General features: G+C 46.6%; 1 protein-coding gene across 7 annotated transcripts in view; it reads right to left on the bottom strand.

Moving 5' to 3' along the window:
* The window catches only part of SLC4A2 (solute carrier family 4 member 2), a 1,509,271-nt gene that overhangs the window by 1,089,138 nt on the left and 399,415 nt on the right, over positions 1-20,718 (bottom strand). For all 7 annotated transcript variants that reach the window (XM_069645996.1, XM_069645995.1, XM_069646002.1 and 4 more), the window contains one exon: positions 87-268. In XM_069645996.1, coding sequence (XP_069502097.1) covers positions 87-158 — 72 coding nt within the window. In that variant the 5' untranslated portion in view covers positions 159-268. The remainder of the gene's footprint in view (positions 1-86; positions 269-20,718) is intronic.

Raw genomic sequence — 20,718 nt, 5'->3', positions numbered from 1 at the left:
AGAGACAGAGAAGAGAATCGAGCAGTAGGCACATGGGTGGGCAGTACAGCCAGACTGGCAACAGCAGACGCTCCTAAAATACTCACGGTTTGACTGGCCGATGACAGTATGTTATGGATTTCGGAGGGGTCTTTGGGGGGGCCCTTTGGGTCGCTCATGGCTCTGTCTTGGGATCAGGCAGTGAGACGAGTTCCACAGACAACCACCTCTGTCTTTAGCCTTTCTCTTTCTCACACGGACTCAGGGGGTGATGTGGGGACAGCATAACCTGGAAAATGGCAACAAGCTAAAAAGGTTAAAGAAGATTCAGAACAAATCCATTCATAGTTAACAGTCCTCCAACACAAAACCCGGCCAAAGGAGCCTGCATCAACAGTCCCCACTACCTAACATTGCACTGATGGAAGTCAGGAATAGATACGGAACACCAGCGGATTGCTGCCCCTCAGTAAAACTAGGACCCAATCAGGAGAGACAGGGATCATTATCCCAGAAAAAAGAATTTTGGAGAGGACTTTGATTCTTATCTAATTTGAACAAATATGAAGCCCTATCTTGACGAGGACCAAATGGTCACAACACATGTCGACATAGGGGCAATCAAATCATTAATACATCTTTAATTTGATATACAATCACCAGAATCAAGTAAATAATTGCACCTCAGGTGGACAGGCGCTATACAGGGGTGACACGCTGTACACTGATAGAAATCTAGACAAACAACCCTTCTCCTAACAAACCAAATAACGCAATTCTATTCATCACAATACTTCAAACAAACTCCCCTTTCTGCATTTTAGAGATATTTTAGAATTATAGCCCACCTAGCAAGCCTGGATTGCACTCGTGCTTTTACAAAAGATTCTCCCCCTGCTACACCCTTCCTTCCTTTTTAGTTTAGAAATTAGGTGGCGCTTGGGCCACCTTTAAGCCAAAACTATTGCATTATAGTATAGTTACGGGGAAATGGCATATGAGGAGGGACGCACAGCTTGCAGGTGCTATTTGGTTATTTGCCCCCCATTGACTGTCCATGGCCACGCTAATACCTATGGCCATTCCCACCAAGTTCCTGCCCCTCCCCGCCCTGAACACATCAGGGAATTCTTTGAGCTTGCTTTAATCATATTTACCATCAAACATTGCACTCAAATGCCTGCCAGTGCTTTGTCAAAGGCGTCTTCTGAGACTTAAAGACTTAATTGGAGCTATAAACCTACTAGTGGTGTAAAAGAAATGCCTTAAGCAGGTCGGTCTTCAGCCACTCGATTTATAAGCACCACTTGTGTCCTTCACTTAAGTCCCGTTAAAAACAAGCACTGACAAAACCAACTGTTTTCGCTTGTGTATAAGTAGTATGCATTTGCCAGGCACTGCTATTAGATTCACCATTTTACACCTGCTGCCATCAATGGCCAGTTAATACCACTACAGCAGTGCCTGGCAAGCGCCTTTCCCATGCCTACACAAAAGCCCAAACTGTTACCATTGCCCATGCTTGTGTTTCATAGCACCAATTTCCGAGTCGCCCATCCTCTCATCCTCCCCACTGCTCATTCTTCCTTTTACAGACAAAGCTCTGAATATTCCTGGAGCCCACTTCACGGAAAAGCCTAGGTGCTCTAGTCGTGACATGGTGCAGTAATAAAAGAAGCTTATTAACATACCATAACATCTTTGTCCTTGATGGTAACCTCTCTAAGCTTGTACATAGGATTTTGGTGGGTGCCAGACTATATCTATCTATCTATAATAAAAATATAAACTTTTTTAAAACAACAGCTAATGTTAATCTTTAAAAAAGTTAAAATCTACAAAGAGTGGAAATTTAATTTTTAGGGTACAAACACTCACTGTAAACTACTACAAATTCAACCATAAAACTCTGAAGTTTTTAGGGTACACCCACTCCATACCACTACAAATCGGACCTTAGCACTCATTTCAACTATGATATTGATGTAACCTGCCTAATACTTGAAGTGAGTGTTAAGGTTGGATTTGTAATGTTATGGAGTGAGTCTTTATATTTATGAGGTTTATGGTTGAATTTGTAGTAATGTACAGCGAGTGTTTTACCTTAATTATGCTAATACCACTCTTTGTAGACTATCTTTTTGTGAGATTAAGATTAACTGTTGAATAAAAATGTTTTTCTCTATTTAGCATAATTATTTGCGGGGTGTACGGTCTATAGCGTATGAGTGTATGTTACATAGGTGTATGTAGCGTGGGTGTTAGCTCTAGGAGTGTATCAGAGTATCAGCGTATGGCATATAAGCCAAGTTTATATTTCATACATTTACGCAATTTATATCTTGTATACCTGTTCTATAATATGAAAATGAACATCAAAGTTAGTCCTGAGTTTGATGTCAGTTTTCATAGGTATGTTAGTGTACATGTATGTAATGTACATTTCATACACGTACATGATGAGTTAATGTAGAACATGTCCATTAATTTAGTCCATGTCTTCTAGTCCTTTAATACATATGCAAATTGGTGAAATAAATATGTGTCAGAAGTGCGTGTGTTGCAAGAGCGTGTGCCTTAATAGTGTAAGGCATATGAGTGTTTGGCATGTAAGAGTCTGGTGTATACACGCTTTACAGTTCATATATGTAAATCATTTACATCTCCAATACGTTTCATATAGGTCTACAAAATGTGTGCTGTAAGTGTGTGTCATAAGTGCATGTGTTAAGTGTGTGTGTCATAAGCAAATGTGTCATAAGGGCTTGTGTCATAACAGGGTGTGTTGTAAGTGTGTATGACTGGTAAGTGTGTGTTGTAAAAGCAATTGCTGTAAGTATATGTCAAAGTGTGTGTGTCATGAGAACATGGGCCTCATTACAACCCAGGCAGTAAGGTGTTAACGGCGCCGTAAAAGGTGTCAGCGCCGTTAAACCCTTACCGCCTAATTACGAGGTCCCTTTGCGGGTCCCGACCTTGACGGCTGGTTTTACCAGCCGTTAAGGAAGGAACCCGCAAAGGGACTTTCAAGGTAATTACGGTACTGCAATTTGAGGTACCGTAATTACTGCCTTCCCCATTCCCATTGAGCCCTATGGGGGCAAAAATGGGAATGGGGAAGGGCCAATGGTGATTGGGGAATTACCGCCCCGCCAACCTTGGAATGGGGCGGTAATTCCGCCATTCACCATGGCGGAGTTGGTAAAATACCGGAGTCAACCATGGCGCTAATAGGCCATGGTTAACGCCAGGGTCGTAATGAGGCCCCATGTGTTTTAAGAGTGTATGTCAGAAGAGTGTTTGAAGTGTCTGTGTCGCAAGAGTCTGTGGCCCTCATTAGGAGTTTGCCGTTTCCGCTGCCCGGTATTACCAGGGTATTACGGGCGGTGGAGGAATGATAAGTTCACATTCCCATCACAGTCTGGGAACCACTGAAACACCAGAACCGTTGTTAGCGGTGCCAGTGCTTCAGTGAATTATCTTCTGGTACGGGAGTGAACGACCAGCAGGTCAGGCCTACCAGTAGTTCACAGCCCCTACCAACAAACAAGGAGTGAGCCATTACCGGCTGTTACCTGCACCTTTATTGTGGACTGGCTCACTTGTAATGATCCCCTGTGTGTCATATGTGCATGTTTTGTAAGAATGAGTGTTGTAAGAGTGTATGCCGTTAAGTGCTTGTGTCGAAAGAGTGTGTGTCGGAAGTGTGTGTGTGTCGTAAGAATGTGCATGTCTTGTAAGTGTGTCATGTGAGTGTCTTAAGTGTCTATATACTATGTACCTATGACATAAGTGTGTGTGTGTTTTTAAGAAGGTGTGCCATAAAAGTGTGTTTGTCATTAGTTTGTGTGTCAAATGAGTGTGTGGTGTAAGGCGTATGAGTGTTTGGTGTATATCTCTGCCATGTGAGTGTATGGCATGTATAAAGTCAGTAAATGCACATGTCCTGATTTTGATGTGAGTTTTCAGACATATTTTAGTGTAAAAATACAAAAATTACTTCTCCCACTCGTAGGTGTTGTGATGAATCTGCAATGACTCCACCCAGAAAACTGGCCTGGGACCCTTCTCATGTGGCCAGGATGTGGGGTGAAATATAGCCCCTGGATGCCAGAAATAAAGAGGCCAGAGGCATTTGCAAATGCTCACCAAAACTTATGTCAGACAGATGGCCTATTGAACCTAAATCATAAAGGAAAGAAAGTGGGCCTGAATCTGAAAGTGCTAAGATGTGCTCAATGCATTTCAGGAAGGAAAAGAAAAACATGTGGCAATTCCAGTTCACTCAATCCATTGAGAGCTGCACTCATGTAAAAGGAGACACCAGTGAATACAGTATCTTTAATGGGATACCAGATTGTGCTCCACACAGCTAAAGTGAAACAGAGCATTGCATGTAAAATAAATAACAGAATGTCATTTTCGTTTTTCCCTCATCCAAACTGACAATATGCTCAGAGAAATGCTCACCAGACTTTCAAAGTGTGCACATGGTGTTCTCATATATCAGCCTTATAAACATGGACAATTTAGAAGTGACGCTCATGTATGTTGAAATTGTAAAAGCCTTGTAAGATGTTATTTAAAATTGAAATTATGTGTGAGTTTAAAGGCTATTTGCTGCAGGCTACATGAACAGTGATTTCTCCCAACATGAAACGAACATCAAGGCCCTTTCCTCTGCTGCCCTGAAGACATGGTCCTTCTTGTCATCATCAATCAGAGCCATTACTTAAAAATACAAGAAAGAAATACACTTTTTAGATCAAAAACATTGTGAAGACCAGATAAAGCCATGTCTGTTCTGGCAGCAGGAGTGACCTCCAGGTCACAATTCCCATATAGTGTCCATTAGGAGCTGTTATCAGGCCCTTGTATGCCTTGAAGGGGTGAGCTAACATAAATCTGAGCCAGGCTTGGCCCTCACATGCCTAAAGAGAAATGAAACTTAAAAAAAGGTGGGGGCAGGAGTGAAAGAGGCCTGTGGAACTGCAGTATGTTTAATGGAAAGAAATACATTTTATTGCATACAAAGGGCAGCGTACATGTCACAATGGTCATTCCAGACCTTTATTAAAGGTGACAGTCACCCCTTTTAACCATGCTGAAATGATTTGGTGTGATAAACATAACTAAAGTTATTAATGAAAATGTGATTTGGTCCTTCCTTCCCTTGATTCCGAGAGATGTGAAAGTTGGTTTGAGCATGAAGGAGATAAGTAACATGAACGTTATAAACTGGCATATTTTTCACTGATATGGCTCCTGAGTAAATGAAGAAAAACTGTATCTCTGCATAGGAAGGGTGTGCCGATTTCAGACTAGCCTTATCTGATTCACCTCAAAATGTAGTTCTCAAAAATATATTGTAGAGATTTGAAAATTTAGGGTACTTGACATGTTGAGAGATTTTGGAGTTCCAAACATGACCAAGCCCATCTGTCAAAGTGGGATGATGAAGCTTTCTCCTCCCACAGCTGTCCCAAATCACTCCCCCATCCCCATGTCATATCAGCACACAGGTGGGAGGTGCGTAGTGATTATCAACCAATCCTGTTCGCGGGAATCATTAAAAGTTTGGGATGTCATTTGCCCTATAAGTAGATTAGTTTGCATTAGAACTGGACTTCTTCCAATAATTCCGAGAGGCGACCTGCTGCTGAAATCTGGAGAAACATCCCCGCAAAGAGGCCTAAATCTGGCATTGGAGACAGGAACCAGGAGACATAGAAACTGATTGGGACCCCTTGTAAGAGCCAGAGGAGTTCCTTAACTGACCCCTTGCTGTCCCATTAGTCCCCTGATGCTCTCTGATGCCCAGTTCCAGGCCTCTCCTGTAAGTTAGACCACCCCAAAACCATAGATTGTCTAGGCCCTATATTTTCAAGCATTGTTTTAGTTATTTCTTCATAGAAAAATATCTTGTTTGTCTGTGCAGATTCCTAGCATATTTAATTAAAGGAAATTAATTAATTCCCCTATAGAAATCATGGGTGGTTTTTGTTGGCATTCTAAACTAACAAACTCTTCCCAGTGTGTTTTGAGTCGGTATAGTCATAAAGATTTGACAAAAGAATGAATCCCAAAGTCCTGTTTCCACGTGTGTGTGCAGAGTGTAAAAACAAAATTCCCCATTGATCCCCTTCATTGTAAATCAGAAGTGGGAAGCCTAGTAGTGCCTTTGTATATGCAAGGTGCAAAACAAAATTTCCCATGGATACCCATTGTGCTCTGACCAAAACCCCAAAGCCCTGCCTGTTCTGTTTGGGTGTGGCAAAACAAATTTCCCATTGCTTTTCGTTCTTTCACATTGCAGCTGTGCTGAATATCCCAAAACTGATTTTCCCACTGTGCTCTGTTCAAAATCACAAAGCCCTGCCTGTTCTTGTTCGGTGTAGCAAAACGAATGTCCCATTGCTTTTCTGTCTCCCATATTGTTTCTGTAACTCAAACCCTGAATCTGATATTCCCATTGTTTTCCCACTCTCTGCCACTGCCTTCATTTCAGAGGACTCAAGTTTAATTGATGTTTGGAGGGTGAGGGTTGCTGGGGGGAAGGGTATCATAACATTGTGTTTTAAATCAGAAATCAATGTGTGTCTTAAATTGTTCTTTTCCTGTATTGGTGGGTGATTTAAAAGGAATCAGTTTTGACTGCATATCTCTGTGTTGGTGCCTTTACGGAAGTCATTTTGTTCTTGTGTTGCCACAGCATTGGTGGCTGATGTTAATCTATTTGTGATATTTGGTTGAAATAAATTAATAAATATATCTAATTTGAATACACACCGGCCTGGTTCCTAGTCCATTGTGGCACTGCGTACTTGTTGGGGTTGGGTGCGACATGGGTTGGAGGCCTTACCACAGTGAACCAAGCAAAAATGAAACATGCTTTATTGTGCGTCACATTCATTGTGGGGAAAGGAACTCCTGAGCTGGGTGTGACCACGTAATAAACCGTGACAAGGGAAAGGCAGATGCTTCCTGATCCCGACCCTTGGGTGGTGTACTGAGGGAGGATCACATGAGGGGACAGAGGGGAAACAGGCCAGGAAGTCTGGGAGACCCCCTTTTTTAACTTTCCCTGTAATATCACACTTTTAATGGCTGATTGCCAGACAGCAGGAGTCAGAAACTCTAAATTTGTTGTTGAGGACTACAAGTCTCATAATCCTTTAAGTATTGGGACGAGGAAGAGGGCTGAAGAGTCATGCTCTAGTAGTAGTCAGGCAATTACACCTAACAGCCCACACCTCAGAGAAGCTGAGAGGGTTAAAAGGCCCCCTCAGGTGAAGGCAGTTGGAAGGAGCTGGAACTGTGGCTGGAGTGTATGCAGTAGTAGCAGAAGCAGAAGGAAGAAGACACAGTGTTGGTAATCCAAGCAGAAGTGGGAGAACCAAAGGGACGCCGGGACTATGACGCAGCAGATTTTACCTGCTTGTCCTGTGAGGATCTTGTTCCCCCAAACGCCGCTTATGCAGAGGCTGCGCAGTGGAAGACGTGTAGGAAGGCTGCATTTTCCCATGTGAGCTTAATTGCAGAGATTGTGCAGCAAGAATCCTGTTGGAGACCATGGTGAGCACCTGTCGTGAAGCCCTGTGTCGCAGGAGCGAGAGGGGCTCCTCAATTGAGTGGCTGGACTGAAGATGCTTCCAGCCAGGAAGGGTGTGGTGAAGTTGGACAGACCAAGCATTGCTCAAGCCAAGGGTATTCCCCTATTGAGACTGGAACCAGCCTTTCCCAAAGCCAGAGAACCATTTAAACAGCACAGTGAGCCAAAAAGGTCTTTAGTATGCAAGCATTACCTGAAACCAAGAGAGTGGCACCAAAGCTTCAGGGTAAATATTTTGGCTAATTGGTGGCAGAGGGATGAAAGCAAGATTGGGGAAGGGAAACCTGCTTATAAATATTCTTTGAAGTTGATACAACCCACATTGCCAATGACTGTAGAGGGAAGAGATGAGCACGTTCTAAATGCAATAATAGGTTATTGTTGGTTGTAGACAGACAAAAGAGGCAAACAGGCTGCTCCTTTGAAAATGGATGTTCAGAGGAAGAGTGCCTTGCCTATTTGAGGTGTTGAAGTACCTGAAAGTGAATGTTGAGATAACCTGTTTAAAGTCACAAAGTACTGATGCTGAGGTGTATTTGGTTGTCAGTAGATGCAAGACTCCAGTAGCACAAATGAAGCTGAATACTATGAGGCAAAGGGAGTAGATCCTCATGGTAAAGCTCTAGTAGAAGTTGATGTTGTTGAAGTGGAAGTAGAAGTGCTGTGAGGTCACCCTGACCGAGATACCTACTGTGATATGATATGATATGATATGGTATGGTATTTATAACGCTCCTATACACAGGTGTTTCAAGGTGACTCCTAATCTTGTAAAGAGAGACATCATGGGCTCAATTCATGAAATTAATTTAGCAGAAAATAGGGGACTTGCGTGCCAAATCACAGGCAGACCTGTCAACGAACTATAAGAACTTGGAACAATTCTAATTTTGCCAATGCTTTGAAAATAATTTGCGTAGTGGCTATACATAAGCCATAAATGGGAATGTTGGTTTAGTTTAGGTCACTATTCTGCATTGGCAGTCTTTTGTCCAGTTTTTTCTTGTTCACTTTGTTCAAAAACTTCAAAAAAAGATTACCTAAACTATGTATTTATATGTTTGTTACGTTGTACTATCTCCTTATTTTGTATATAAAATATTCCTTTTTCTGTTAAATAAATATTTTTACTGTTCTTTCAAAATATGAGACTACCTAGAGTGGGTGTTTTCAGAGTCTGCCATAGCCTATAACTTATTTTTGAGTGATACACTTGCGGTACACCCACTATAAATAATTTGTCATTTGAACCAATTATTAATGGAATCTATAGCAGTATGGACCCATTTGTTTTAGTTTAGTTCACAGTCCCTCTCCATTACTGCCTATGGGATATTTCCCCCAATTTCGTGTATAGAAATCACGCGCAAGCGCCAGTTTGTGTATTCATGGAACACAATGCGCAGGGTTTACCAGGGACTTGCGAGGAATCTGCGCTGGTCCAACACGTTACTGCGACACCACCGACGCCTTGCGCGAGACTCGTAGCGAAGAGACGTTTGGTTCTGCGCAGTCACATAAAAAGGGGGACAGAACCCGTGGAATGGGGAACAAGTAAAACTGTGGGCGTAGCCAGGGAAGTCCCACAGTAAAATCCTTGCAACGTCCATACGTACGCTAAAAACCCATATTCATGGAATTGAACAGGGCGCAGAAAAAGGCGTTCAAATCCTGAAACACGTACACCACGCGATAGCTAGCGTAAGTGTCACAGCACACTAAAACAAATGCATAAAAAGCCAGCGTGATCAACAAATGCGCATATACAGCTACGATGAATGTACCATTTCTCGCAGCAGTGATCGTGGGACACCACAGGAGGAAGAGGATGGCCAGGGCCTGGATTTTTCTACCGAGGACCAGCCTTTTTGGGATGCCTGATGACCAGGTCTATGGCAGGTATCGGTTTCCACCTCATATTATATTAGACCTGGTAACAGAGTGGGAAGATGACCTTACATCAACCCCTCTGTGCCCTACAAGCACTGAGCCCCTTGTAAAAGGTGCTCAATGTACTGCAATTTTTGCCCACTGGGTCATTTCAGCAGACAACTGCCATAGTTGGTGACATTTCACAGCCCACACAGTCACGCTGCCTACACCAGGTGTTGGCAATAATGACTGTACGCCCCTCAGTCCACAGGCACATCTACATGCCCAGAACACCTGCAGAAAAGGCAGGCCATGGTCCAGGATTTTTATGGTGTGGCGCACTTCCCTAGAGGGCTTGGTGCCATCGATTGCACCCATGTGGCTCTACGTCCACCTAGGGCGACAGAGCACATATATCACAATCACAAGCACTGGCATTCCATCAACGTGCAGGTTGTATGTGATGACAAGGGTATCATTACTTCTGTATATGCAAACTATCCAGAGTCCACCCATGATAGTTTCATATTCAGAATGTCACCCCTACACCGGACCCTGGAAGCTAGGAGGCATGGCAACACATGGCTCATTGGTAAGTCTAAATGCTGTTGCATGCATGTCATACACAGACAAATACACACCAATGACAAAACATTTTCGCCTCTACAGGGAACAGTGCCTACCCCCTGAGCACCTACATGATGACGCCAATACGGAACCATGCCACACCACCCCAGGTAAGATACAACACAGCCCATATTGCAACTTGGGCCATAGTGGGGCGCACATTTGGAGTGCTCAAGTCATGTTTCCGCTCCCTTAACCACTCTGGTGGTGAGTTGCTATATGCACCACCACTAGTGTGCAGGATCATTGTGGCAGCATGTGTCCTGCACAATGTTACAATACAGTGTGGCGTGCCGGTGGAAATGGTGGTGCCTGCACACCTGCAACCACATGCACGCCGCTTGCGCATGGCAGCTCAAAGGGCACATGGCGAGGCTGCCAGTACCCAGCTTGTGGCTACATGTTTCACCTAAAATCCAACCCCTGTGGAGTGCACACAGCCCTGACACATTCCAGTTGCCATTCAATGATGACAAAGGGCCAATCATCTGTGCCCACCAAACCACCCTGAGAATGTGTCCTTGGAAGTGCAACATTGTGTGCATCCCTTAGAACTAAAACTATTTTGTGTTTCCAAAAGAAACACATAGAAGAGGGACTATGCCACTACCACCATACCAAACTAGACATCCAATTGCCTCTGTGTCACATAAACCATCCCATATGTCATTTAAAATCATCACCAGACTGTGCTATGGTATGTAATGTCAAAGGAGACCGACAAATGGCCAATACATAATACGAGTGTCTCAATGCGCTCAACGATGTATGGAACAAGTACAAAAATAACACCCGCTCATAGACATCCATAATATTCTGGACAGGAACAGTGATTACATACTAAACTATACTACACTATCAACAGTGCATGCAACAGTGAATCTGTCGGACAGTGATTTATCATATTTTCACAAGTGCATCAATGTGCCATCATGCAGGGACCGAGGACAGGGCAGAACAGACAGACGCCGTACCTGCATGGTGCATTCAGAAGGAGCAAGTGCACAGATGTTTAGAGGGTGTGGTATTTGGAGGGCGGTAAGAAGTTCAGGGGGGGTTCAAGTGCAATCAGTCAGTGGATGCTCGGGTAAGTGCAGAGAGATGCAACTCCCTTGGGTCATTCCCCAAGTGCAGTGATGATGACACTAGTCAAGGTCATGGAGGCAACTGCCCCACACATAGCTGGGGTTGACAGAGGCGCGTGAGACCTTGAGGTACATCAAGCAGACAGTCATCAAGTAGCAAGTACAAAAGGAATGGAGAGAGTGAGAGAGCAGAGGGATTGGTTAGCGGGGAAGAGAGAGAGAGAAGGAAGAGTAAAAGAAGAAACACATGGCTTGTACATGGAAAACAAGGACATTAGTCCCCAAACAGAGAGCGGCAGGATGGTATCCCAGAGGTCGGCCCCTGCTGACGATAAAGATCCCCTTAAAAAATACTCCATGAACAACTGGCTCACCTGAAGAAGGTCTGAGTAACATGATGAGATGACTCTGGAGGGACAGCATTGAGGTATCAAAATTAGCAGATAGGGAGTACGTAGGTCTCACAAATCACAGTGCACAATGCATACTTCCTATGACTTGATGCTGTCTGCCACGGCTGGCCAGTTGAGGACAATCATTGGCAGACAGATGTGGTCCCCGGTCTTGACGTCAAGCATAATACTTGCGCTCTTGTTCAGAATGAATTACACGGGCTGTGGATTTGAAGCATGGAGTTGGTGCAATGGGCAGTAGCAGTAGTGTAGTCTGGAGACTACCACAGCACGTGTAACATTGCACTCCTGGCTGATGAATGCCACCCTCCAATAATAGTGATTGAGCAAAAGACAAGTAAATCCAGAGTGAATACACACAGTGCCATGCTCCCATGCAAACACCACCAAAGTGTATGCAAATGCCAAGTGTCCGCAAATGCCATGCACTCACCTGTCCGTAGAACTCACCTGCCTCTCATACGATGCACACCATCGGGAGATGCTTTACCTAAATGGAATGCAATGCAGAGTAACAGCAAAAACTACATGCAGATACATGAATATAATAGATCACAGAAAGAAATTATACATAGAGCACAGACTGCAGGAGCAACACAGGCTGACACAGGATGAATGGTGATTGACATAGATGTGTACAGGAGTACAGTGTACCACACCAAAGAGAAGGTGAGGGAGAGAGAGAGTAACACAGAGAGTGATTACCAAGGAAATGAAAGAGCAAGGAGTCCATGGCCTGGTTACCAGATGTACAATGACATGCTGCACAGTCAGTGCACCCATTGAGGTATCCACATAGGTAGGTCACACAGTGACAAGAGTCATAAACAAATTGGCATATCGCCATGTGAGCATGCTAAGGACAGATAATAAAACAACAAATGCAGCAAAGATGCCCAACAATGAAGCATGTACGACATGCAAGACGGTGTAAAAGCTTACCGAATTACTGTGACTGTATGTTGTAAATCCCACATGACCTTCACCAGTAAGTGTGTTCCCTAATTCGTCAAAGGAAGGACAGTGTCTGGTGGAGGGCATGAGGAGCGTGGACTTGGAATAGTGCAGGGTATCCCACCCGGGACAGCAGTCACCACCACATCACGGATTACTGGAAGGACATGGGAGAACATATTAAAACAGTCATTGTGCATTACCATAGACACAGCACACACATGCTACGGAACAACAAACCTATACTTAGCTGCACATGCCATCCTGTGCACCCCCACGCAAACATGCCAGATGACTACACTGTAGTCCATGAGGAGTTAATGGCACACCTCAAGGGCAATCAATACACAAATTAACAAAGACCACAACCAGGAAAGGACAAAACAAAATATGACATGCCAACATCCAGGGGCCAGGGGTGTGGGGGAAAAAATGAAAAATGTGCATCTTGGACCGGGGGTTGGAGGGGGCACCCAGGAGGTGGGGGATGTTGAAAAAAAAACAATTCCCTCCATGGGTTCCTGGACCGCACAGCTATCTTGGATTAAGAGGGCTGTCACTGCTGTGGCCACCTTCCCGTGTAGAATCCGAAGATGGTAGTGGTAAGAGAGGTAGACCACGTTGAGCCCTGGCCTGGTCCTCCATGGCAGCGGCCAGGCGGGACTCAGATGAATGCATCTGTAACATGCAGCCTCGGAGGTCCGCATGCAACACCTCATGGGATGCACAGAGTTCCTCAGAGATGATATGACTCAACAGTTGAATCTGATGTTGGTACTGTGTACTGCGGGCTGCCACTAGAACTTCAATTGAAGCTATGAGGGCCAGAAACTCTTGCCTCAGGGCTTCACTGTGGGCCCGACCCTCTGCAAGCAGGGATGCCTGCAGAGACCTCAGTTCGGCCTGTCAGCTCCTATTGCTGGCCTCCATGTGTAGCCTGTGTGAGCGGCATGTGGACCGCAATGCCATGGAATTGGCCACCCTATCCATGCCCTGAGCCAACATCTCATAGGAAGCACCCTGTTGTTGTGCAACACTATACTTGGACTGCTCCCACACTGTATCCACTACGTGTGCAGGCCCCACGCCTGCCTGACCCAAGGGAGCATGGCGCTTGATGTGATGCCGCTGTCAGTGGCTGCGGGACTGCATCCCTCCCATGGTGATCTGTCCCAGGACCAGAAAATACTGTGGAGCGTGGCCTTGCAGCCGTAACCACCACAGACTGCAGTGGCAACACTGACTGGCCCTGTGAGGGGATGTGACCCCCAGCAGACGCATGGGCTACAACAGCTCCAACACTTGATGCACTCACCTCAGACAGCATACAGGAATTGTCATCCGGTTCACCACCAAAGCTACTGGTTTCATCTGAGCCAGACTCATACTGAGTCATGACCCGGATGGCCTGTAGCACCAGTGGATTTTCATGGGATGCCACAACACATCCTCCACTGGTGCTCTGTGGAGGCTCAGGCTCACGTTCCTCCTCAACCTCCTCCCCTCCATCTAGTGGGGCATCTGGACATATAAAGACATGAAGAATCATGTTAATTGCATCGCCTACATACATATGTATCACAAACAATGCTGTCCTGCAACACATTGCCATGCATGTTACCATGCCATTATTTGCATACACACACTATGTACAAAAAGCTAACAGATCATGGCGTATGCAGACTTGCCACTACATCCCATATCCCTGACCATGTAAGCACTGCACACATTGCCAACACACATGTATCTGTGTACGCAAATCCTGTCCCATGGCACAGCAACCAGTAGACTGACATATGCTAATTCTGACTTAAAAAGTGGATATGCAACATGGCATTAGGGTACATGAGGACGTGTCCACACATAATCACAGCCAAGTCCACTACCATTACATCTCACGCTAGTGCACCACTGGCACAGGGAGTGCACAAAATGTGGGAATGCCAAGAGTGTGGTGTCCCAGGTGTGTGATGTGGAGAGAGTGATGACATGTGCTGTGATGAAAGGAAGAGGGGACAATGACACACAAGAGGGACAGGGCCATGCACCCATGGGGCGGGGAGAGTGTTGAGTGTGGCAGGTCAACATGGCTGACTGCAGACCAATATTTTACAAGGGGTTCAGTGCCATAGCTCCGCCTGGGATTTGCACAGTGTAGTAAAATATGTCACTCATGGCACAATGTCCTGCACACTGCCAGTGTTCATGGAAGGTATGGGTAGCATTAAATCACCTATGGACATGTGTGGATGGACTTTCTACCAAATGCAGTGCATGATGTGTAGCACATACTTTAGACACAAGCACTAACATCACTGATGTAAATACCCAGATTCCACATTGTGTTGGCATCCCAGAAATGTATTTTAGTATCTGACGGTTGTTGATGACTATTGTGCCAAAGTCATGTTCAACCGATGAGCAGCACATGGTTTGCATGCACTCTCAAGAACACTAAGCATGGGTAAATACAACATGACATGGTTCACCCATGGCAGTCTTACAAATGAGTGCAGAAGTGCTACACAATCATACACATTAATTGTATCTACATACACATATTGAGGATGCACACACTTCATCACTCACCAGATGTTTCCTCGTAATCTGCCAGGCCTCCCACGCCTTGAAGCTGATCCACATGAATCAACTTGCTCATGGCCTCTTCATGTTGTGTGAGCTCCTGCTCCTGTGGTGACCCACCTCCAGTTACCAGAGCAGATGCAAGGTTGGCACCCAGCTTCGATTTGGTTCGACGGTGGAAGTCATTCCACCGCTTCATGACCTCATGAGCGGTGCGCCTCTCATTCCCCAAGGCGTTGATGCCATCTGTGACTCACTGCCAGTGGACCATACGCTGAGCAGGCGTATGTGTGGTCCCTGGCTGCGTGCACATCTGCGTGCACATGTCACTATGGTGTTTGCGTACGTAGTCCATGAGGATCTGGAGTTCTTCATCATTGAAGCTCCTCTTCCTTGACGTGGTGGTGTCCTTTGCCGTGCTTTGGGATTGAGCCTTTCCCTGTTCTGCACGCTTTTGCTTCTTGCCAGGTGGGGCAGACCCTGTGTGGCTGGGACCACTCAGGGCATCAGATGCTGGACCACTAGTGGCCTGGGCCATGACATAACCCACTGATGCTGGGACAGTAGTTGCCCCTGCAGGTCGCCGCACCTGGGTGCTTGTGCCAGGGCCTTTAAACGTACGTCCCTTCCCCTTGGACGCACAGACAGCATCTGCCCCTGCGTGTCCGTGTACCTGGACTGGGACGAATACAGCTATTGCTGCAGATCCCTGACCCTGAGTCCTGGGGACAGCAGCTGCCCCTGCAGCTCCCTGACCCTGGGTGCTGGGGTCAGCAGCATCACCTGCAGCTCCCTGACCCTGTTGGGTGTGGAGTGCAGCTCTCCTTGCACGTCCCCGACCCTGGCAACCTCTGCCACCTTTCCCTCTTGTGGCCTTCCCACTCATGGTACAGATGGATTTGTACAATGGGAGGCTCACCAAGCAATTGTCCTGGGCAATTGGAGTCAGGGGGCAGGGTATGTGATATAAAACGTACTAGTATGGTCCAGCAAGGCTCAATATTACCACTGGTGAAATAATTAATGGGATGCGCTATGCACAGGCACCCCAAATATAAAAAATGCATGTACATGACACCTCGGTAGCTCCCGTGAAAAGAAAAAGGGTTATGCGGTACGCTGTGGCACCCAGCAACACAAAAAATGCATACGCAAAGCCCAGGAAAGCTACTGTGATGTTAAGAATGGGGGTACGCGATACACAGGGGCACCCAGAGTATGAATAATGTGTACGCAACTCACCGGTAGCCTCAGGGAAAAATAAAAGTACACGCGCGTGTGCGCGCTGGCAAATCCCCTACCAAAATAAGAAGGTTGCACTGTCACAGTAGTGAACAAACTGCGTGGCACTCCAAAAAGTCCACACGTCCGTCCGCTACAATTCGGATATGCATTTTAATATTCTCCTACGCACTCCTTTATCCTGATTGTGAACGCGAATGCCCAGCACGTGTCACATAGCTTATACAATGAGGCCTTTTTCTCTAATTTCGTGCTTATTTCGCCCGTGCGAAGAAACTGTCACTCTGTTTCCGGCTGTCCACGCGGGAGACACGGAAGACCCACGCTCCTGGCTACAAGCCTTTTTACCTGCCTCCTACTGCCCTGTGTTTCCTCCTACGGGCCATCTGCTGCTGCCTGCCCACTGTGTGTGCCTGCTGTCCACCTGCCCTGCAATTTGAGTGCCTGCTGTCCAGCCATTGCCAGTGCTTCTGTCCATGGCACTGCCACCAGCTCAGCTGATTCAGAAGACTCCCAACGTATCATTCCATCACCACCGCTCCAAAGTCCAGCTCCAGGACCACCTTGCCCACCTACACCTGCCTCGGGGGTTGCCATGTCTGGAGCAACATCTTCTGAGGTGAGTGGCAACCCCATGGCAGCGAGGCAGAGGGCTGTCAACTTCACAGCCAGGGAAGTTGACATCTTGGTGGAGCGTGTCCTGGGGCATTATGATACCCTCTTCAGCGCCCCAACGCAAGTCAGCAAGTAAGGACGGAAGCTGATCTGGTGCCAGATCGTGGATGCCATCATCATGGAGGGGGTGGCATCCCGTGACTACCACCAAGTGCACAAGCGCTGGAAGGACCTAAAATTCAGGACCCACACCAAAGCCCTGCGCTTCATCCAGGCTGGTGCCAAACAGGGGGGTCCAGGGGCCAGTTGAACAACACCGACATGCAGGTCCTGGAGAAGTGCTACCTGGCGTTGCACACCCAGATCAGCGATTTGCAGCAACGCCTGGAGTCGTCAGGTAAGTGTCCATGTGTTCATGGGCTCCACAGTGCATGTGCATGTACGGTGTGAGTGTGCACCTTGGGCTTACAGCAGGTATGCCTCTTGTATGGATGTCTGTGTGCATGTCCCAGACAGTGCTCTACATGTGTTCAGTGAACCATGTGTGATTTCAATGGTCTGACATTTGCATTGTTTGTTGTACTGCAGCATTTCTCTACCTGCAAGTGGTTTGTTACATGAGATGTGCCCGTGTGAGAAGCATGACAGGTGAGTTGGTATTGTTAACCTCATGTGCATGCATGGTGTTCATGTGTGTCTGAAATGTGACTGGCCATCACTCCTGGATGGATGTAACAGGTGCATTTCAATGTGGGACCTAGTCATGTTGCGTGATAGCTGTTGAGGGGAGTTTGATGTGATTGCTCAGTGCACTGTTTGAGGACTGTCCGGTGATGTGTGTGCATGTCATGTGTATGTGCACATGATGCATGTGTGTGTAGCATGCGCGATTTATCTGTTGTAACAGTGCCATGTCCCAGGATGTGATTGTTGTGAAGGACAGACATGTATGTGTATGTATGTAAATTGCATGTACCCGTCTGTTCTAGAGGGTGATGATGGTTGTACCGTTTAGCAGTGATCTTCATGCGCACTTCGGTGCAGTACCCTGATGTTTGTGTTCTATGTCTCCTTATCCACAGTTGCATTGGAAGGAAAGGGGGCAGAGAAAGTGCTGTGGAGCAAAGCAGCAGGGATTTCTCCACCGGGCAGAGACGCAAGACCCAGGCACGCCCCCTGGACATGTCATTATCAGGGAGCGAGGACGCTGGTGCCGCATCTCAACCATCAGCCACAGTTGTTGAGGGGAGGTCCAAGAGGGCAAAGGTGGACGTGGACTCCTCGGCAGTGGGGGGCCAGGTGAGCAGACACAGGGGCCATCCACTGCGGAAGACGCTCGGGATGCATCCGGGTTGATGGGGGAGGAGGAGAAGGAGAGGGCCGTATTAGCCCAGTTCATGGGGCCCGGCCGGGGTGGTGAGGTGGGTGTGACTGCTGCAGTCCTGACCCAGGGGCAGGAGGCTGTGCAGGTCTCCTTGGAGGAAGCTGTGCAAAATCCTGTCTCTGGGTCAGCGTCTGCAGCAGTATGCACCTGCCAGCATGCCCCGGCCGGACCCATCCACAAGTGTCGGTTGTTTCCACCCAGACCAACACCCCAATGCCTGCGGATGTTGCCATTCGGGACAGAGTGGTACCCCTACTAGTCGGTATCGGGAAGCGTACCGGCATCATTCGTGATGATGTGCAGGCTTGCACTCGTGTGCTTGCACATCATCACAATGACGTCTGGTATCTTCTGAACTGGCTAGTAGCATTCCTGGTCTTGCATGTGCTGCGTGGGCTGGCCACTAATGCAACCCCCTTCTCATCTTGCTCCTCTGTGTGCCAGTCATATTTCTGGGCGCCTTCCGGCCCAGATACCACCAGGGCGCCCTGTGAGCCAGTCCCACCCATGTTGGCCCGCCTGGTGGAGCCAACATCCCTGCATGAGTTGGGAGTCGACAGTGGATCAGCTGAGGTGGTCACCATGCCGATCCAGGCTACGACTGGAGCTATGGGAATGGAGGGAGAACAGGCACACAGGAGCAGGGCACAGGCCAGACACCACTGGCTAGTGCCATCAGGCCAGAGGGTGTCCACACAAAGCAGGCACCGGGCGATATGGCAGTAGCAGGCTCAGAGTAGGAGGCTATTGTACTCAGGGCATCCCATCTCAAGGAGGCAGGTATTCTGCGTCAGGCAGGATGCAAATGTGGACCTCTGAACGAGGATGTCTTCCGGGATCGTGTGATACAGGCAGCGAATCGGGGCACAGAGGCTGCGGGCTCTGGAGGCAAGAGTCACCATGGCCAGGGCAGAGATGGTACTGCGTCGGGCAAGGAGGCTGGCTGACATCCTCAAGGATACTTGCAGGGAGTGGGAGGGGATTGAGAGGTCCATGCTGGTGTCCCTGCAAGCCCTCAAGGAGAGAATGGAGGCCCGCCTGGGGGAAGAGGACATAGTGTTTGATGATGTCCTGGCCCAGACATTGAGGGACATTGGTGACGAGGACTAGCCCGCTGCCTTTGTACATATTTTTTTCGATGTAAATTTCTGTTGATTTTTTTCATAATTTGGAGCTTGGATTTTGGACATTACTCCATTTTTTTTGTATATAGTTATTTATGTGTAGGTTTCCTTTTATTTTTATTTGGAGTGGACTCTGGACTATCCTCCATGTTTATTTTGTGCATCGTTTTTTACTGTGTGTTTTATTGATCATGTTCACCATGCTTATTTGGTATTATGTCATTTTATTGTAGATATTTGTATTCACATGTACATTTTTTTATTTCCTATTTTTACATGGTTATTTTTTGGATTTTCATTTACAGTCTGTATGCAATTAATACAACTGTTAAATATATTTATTTTTATATCTCCCAGTCATTGTTTGTCACGGTTTTTTCTCTGTGTGCCAGTTTGGTAGTCCATTAAGTAGCCCTGATTCCGACCATTGTTAGTCATGTGCGTGGTTCCTTACATGCATGTGTCATGTTCACAGTTCATTTGCGGGCTGAGTATACACATCTGGCTGACCGGTTGTGGTGTGTGAAGTGGGAGTTTGGGTGTGCACGGTCAAATGGGATTCCCTTTCACATGTGCTGCATCACTGTGTATTAGCCCTCAATGTGTTTGGGAGGGGTGACAGTAGGGGTGTTACATGTTCAAGATATTGGCACATGATTTGCTTGATGCTGTGTAACACACATGTAATGCTTTCCTAATCACCAGCATGTGTTTGTTTAGTAATCACTATCTCATGTGTTGGTTGACCTCTTGCACTGGGATACAATATTGGCATTTCTTTGTATTTACACATTGGCTGCCCAATACAGCTGTCTAGGTGTGTGGTGTACTGTATGATAGAAATGTCCTGCACATATGGGCGAACCAGTGATGTGTGTATTAGGGATTCTCTTCTAGAAATAGCAGCTCAATGAGGTTCAGGCTGTGAGACACCTGGCCAGTGTTTGTTCATGTGGCACACATTGAGGGTGGTTTTGATTCTGTCATTGTAGAACTATTTGTCCTTGGGAATTGATGCCATGACATTGTCAGATGGCCAGCAGGGCCTCAATTCAACATTCACTTGTTACAAGTGTATGTTGGGAGATGGTTGCGGACAGCAATTGTGTTTGACCAGCTCCCACTCATGGATGTGGCCCGGGGAAATGCATTATTTTTTGTTTGCAGGATACATGTTCCAGTGGATATTGTGGCTGGTGCAAGACACACAATCGATGGAGTGATGATG

The sequence above is a fragment of the Ambystoma mexicanum genome, chromosome 2p (assembly GCF_040938575.1).
Source record: "Ambystoma mexicanum isolate Mex_15411 chromosome 2p, UKY_AmexF1_1, whole genome shotgun sequence".
Classification (NCBI taxonomy): Eukaryota; Metazoa; Chordata; class Amphibia; order Caudata; family Ambystomatidae; genus Ambystoma; species Ambystoma mexicanum.
The sequence above is the reverse complement of the archived record's forward strand: the minus strand, read 5'-3'. Positions and strand labels throughout refer to the sequence as shown.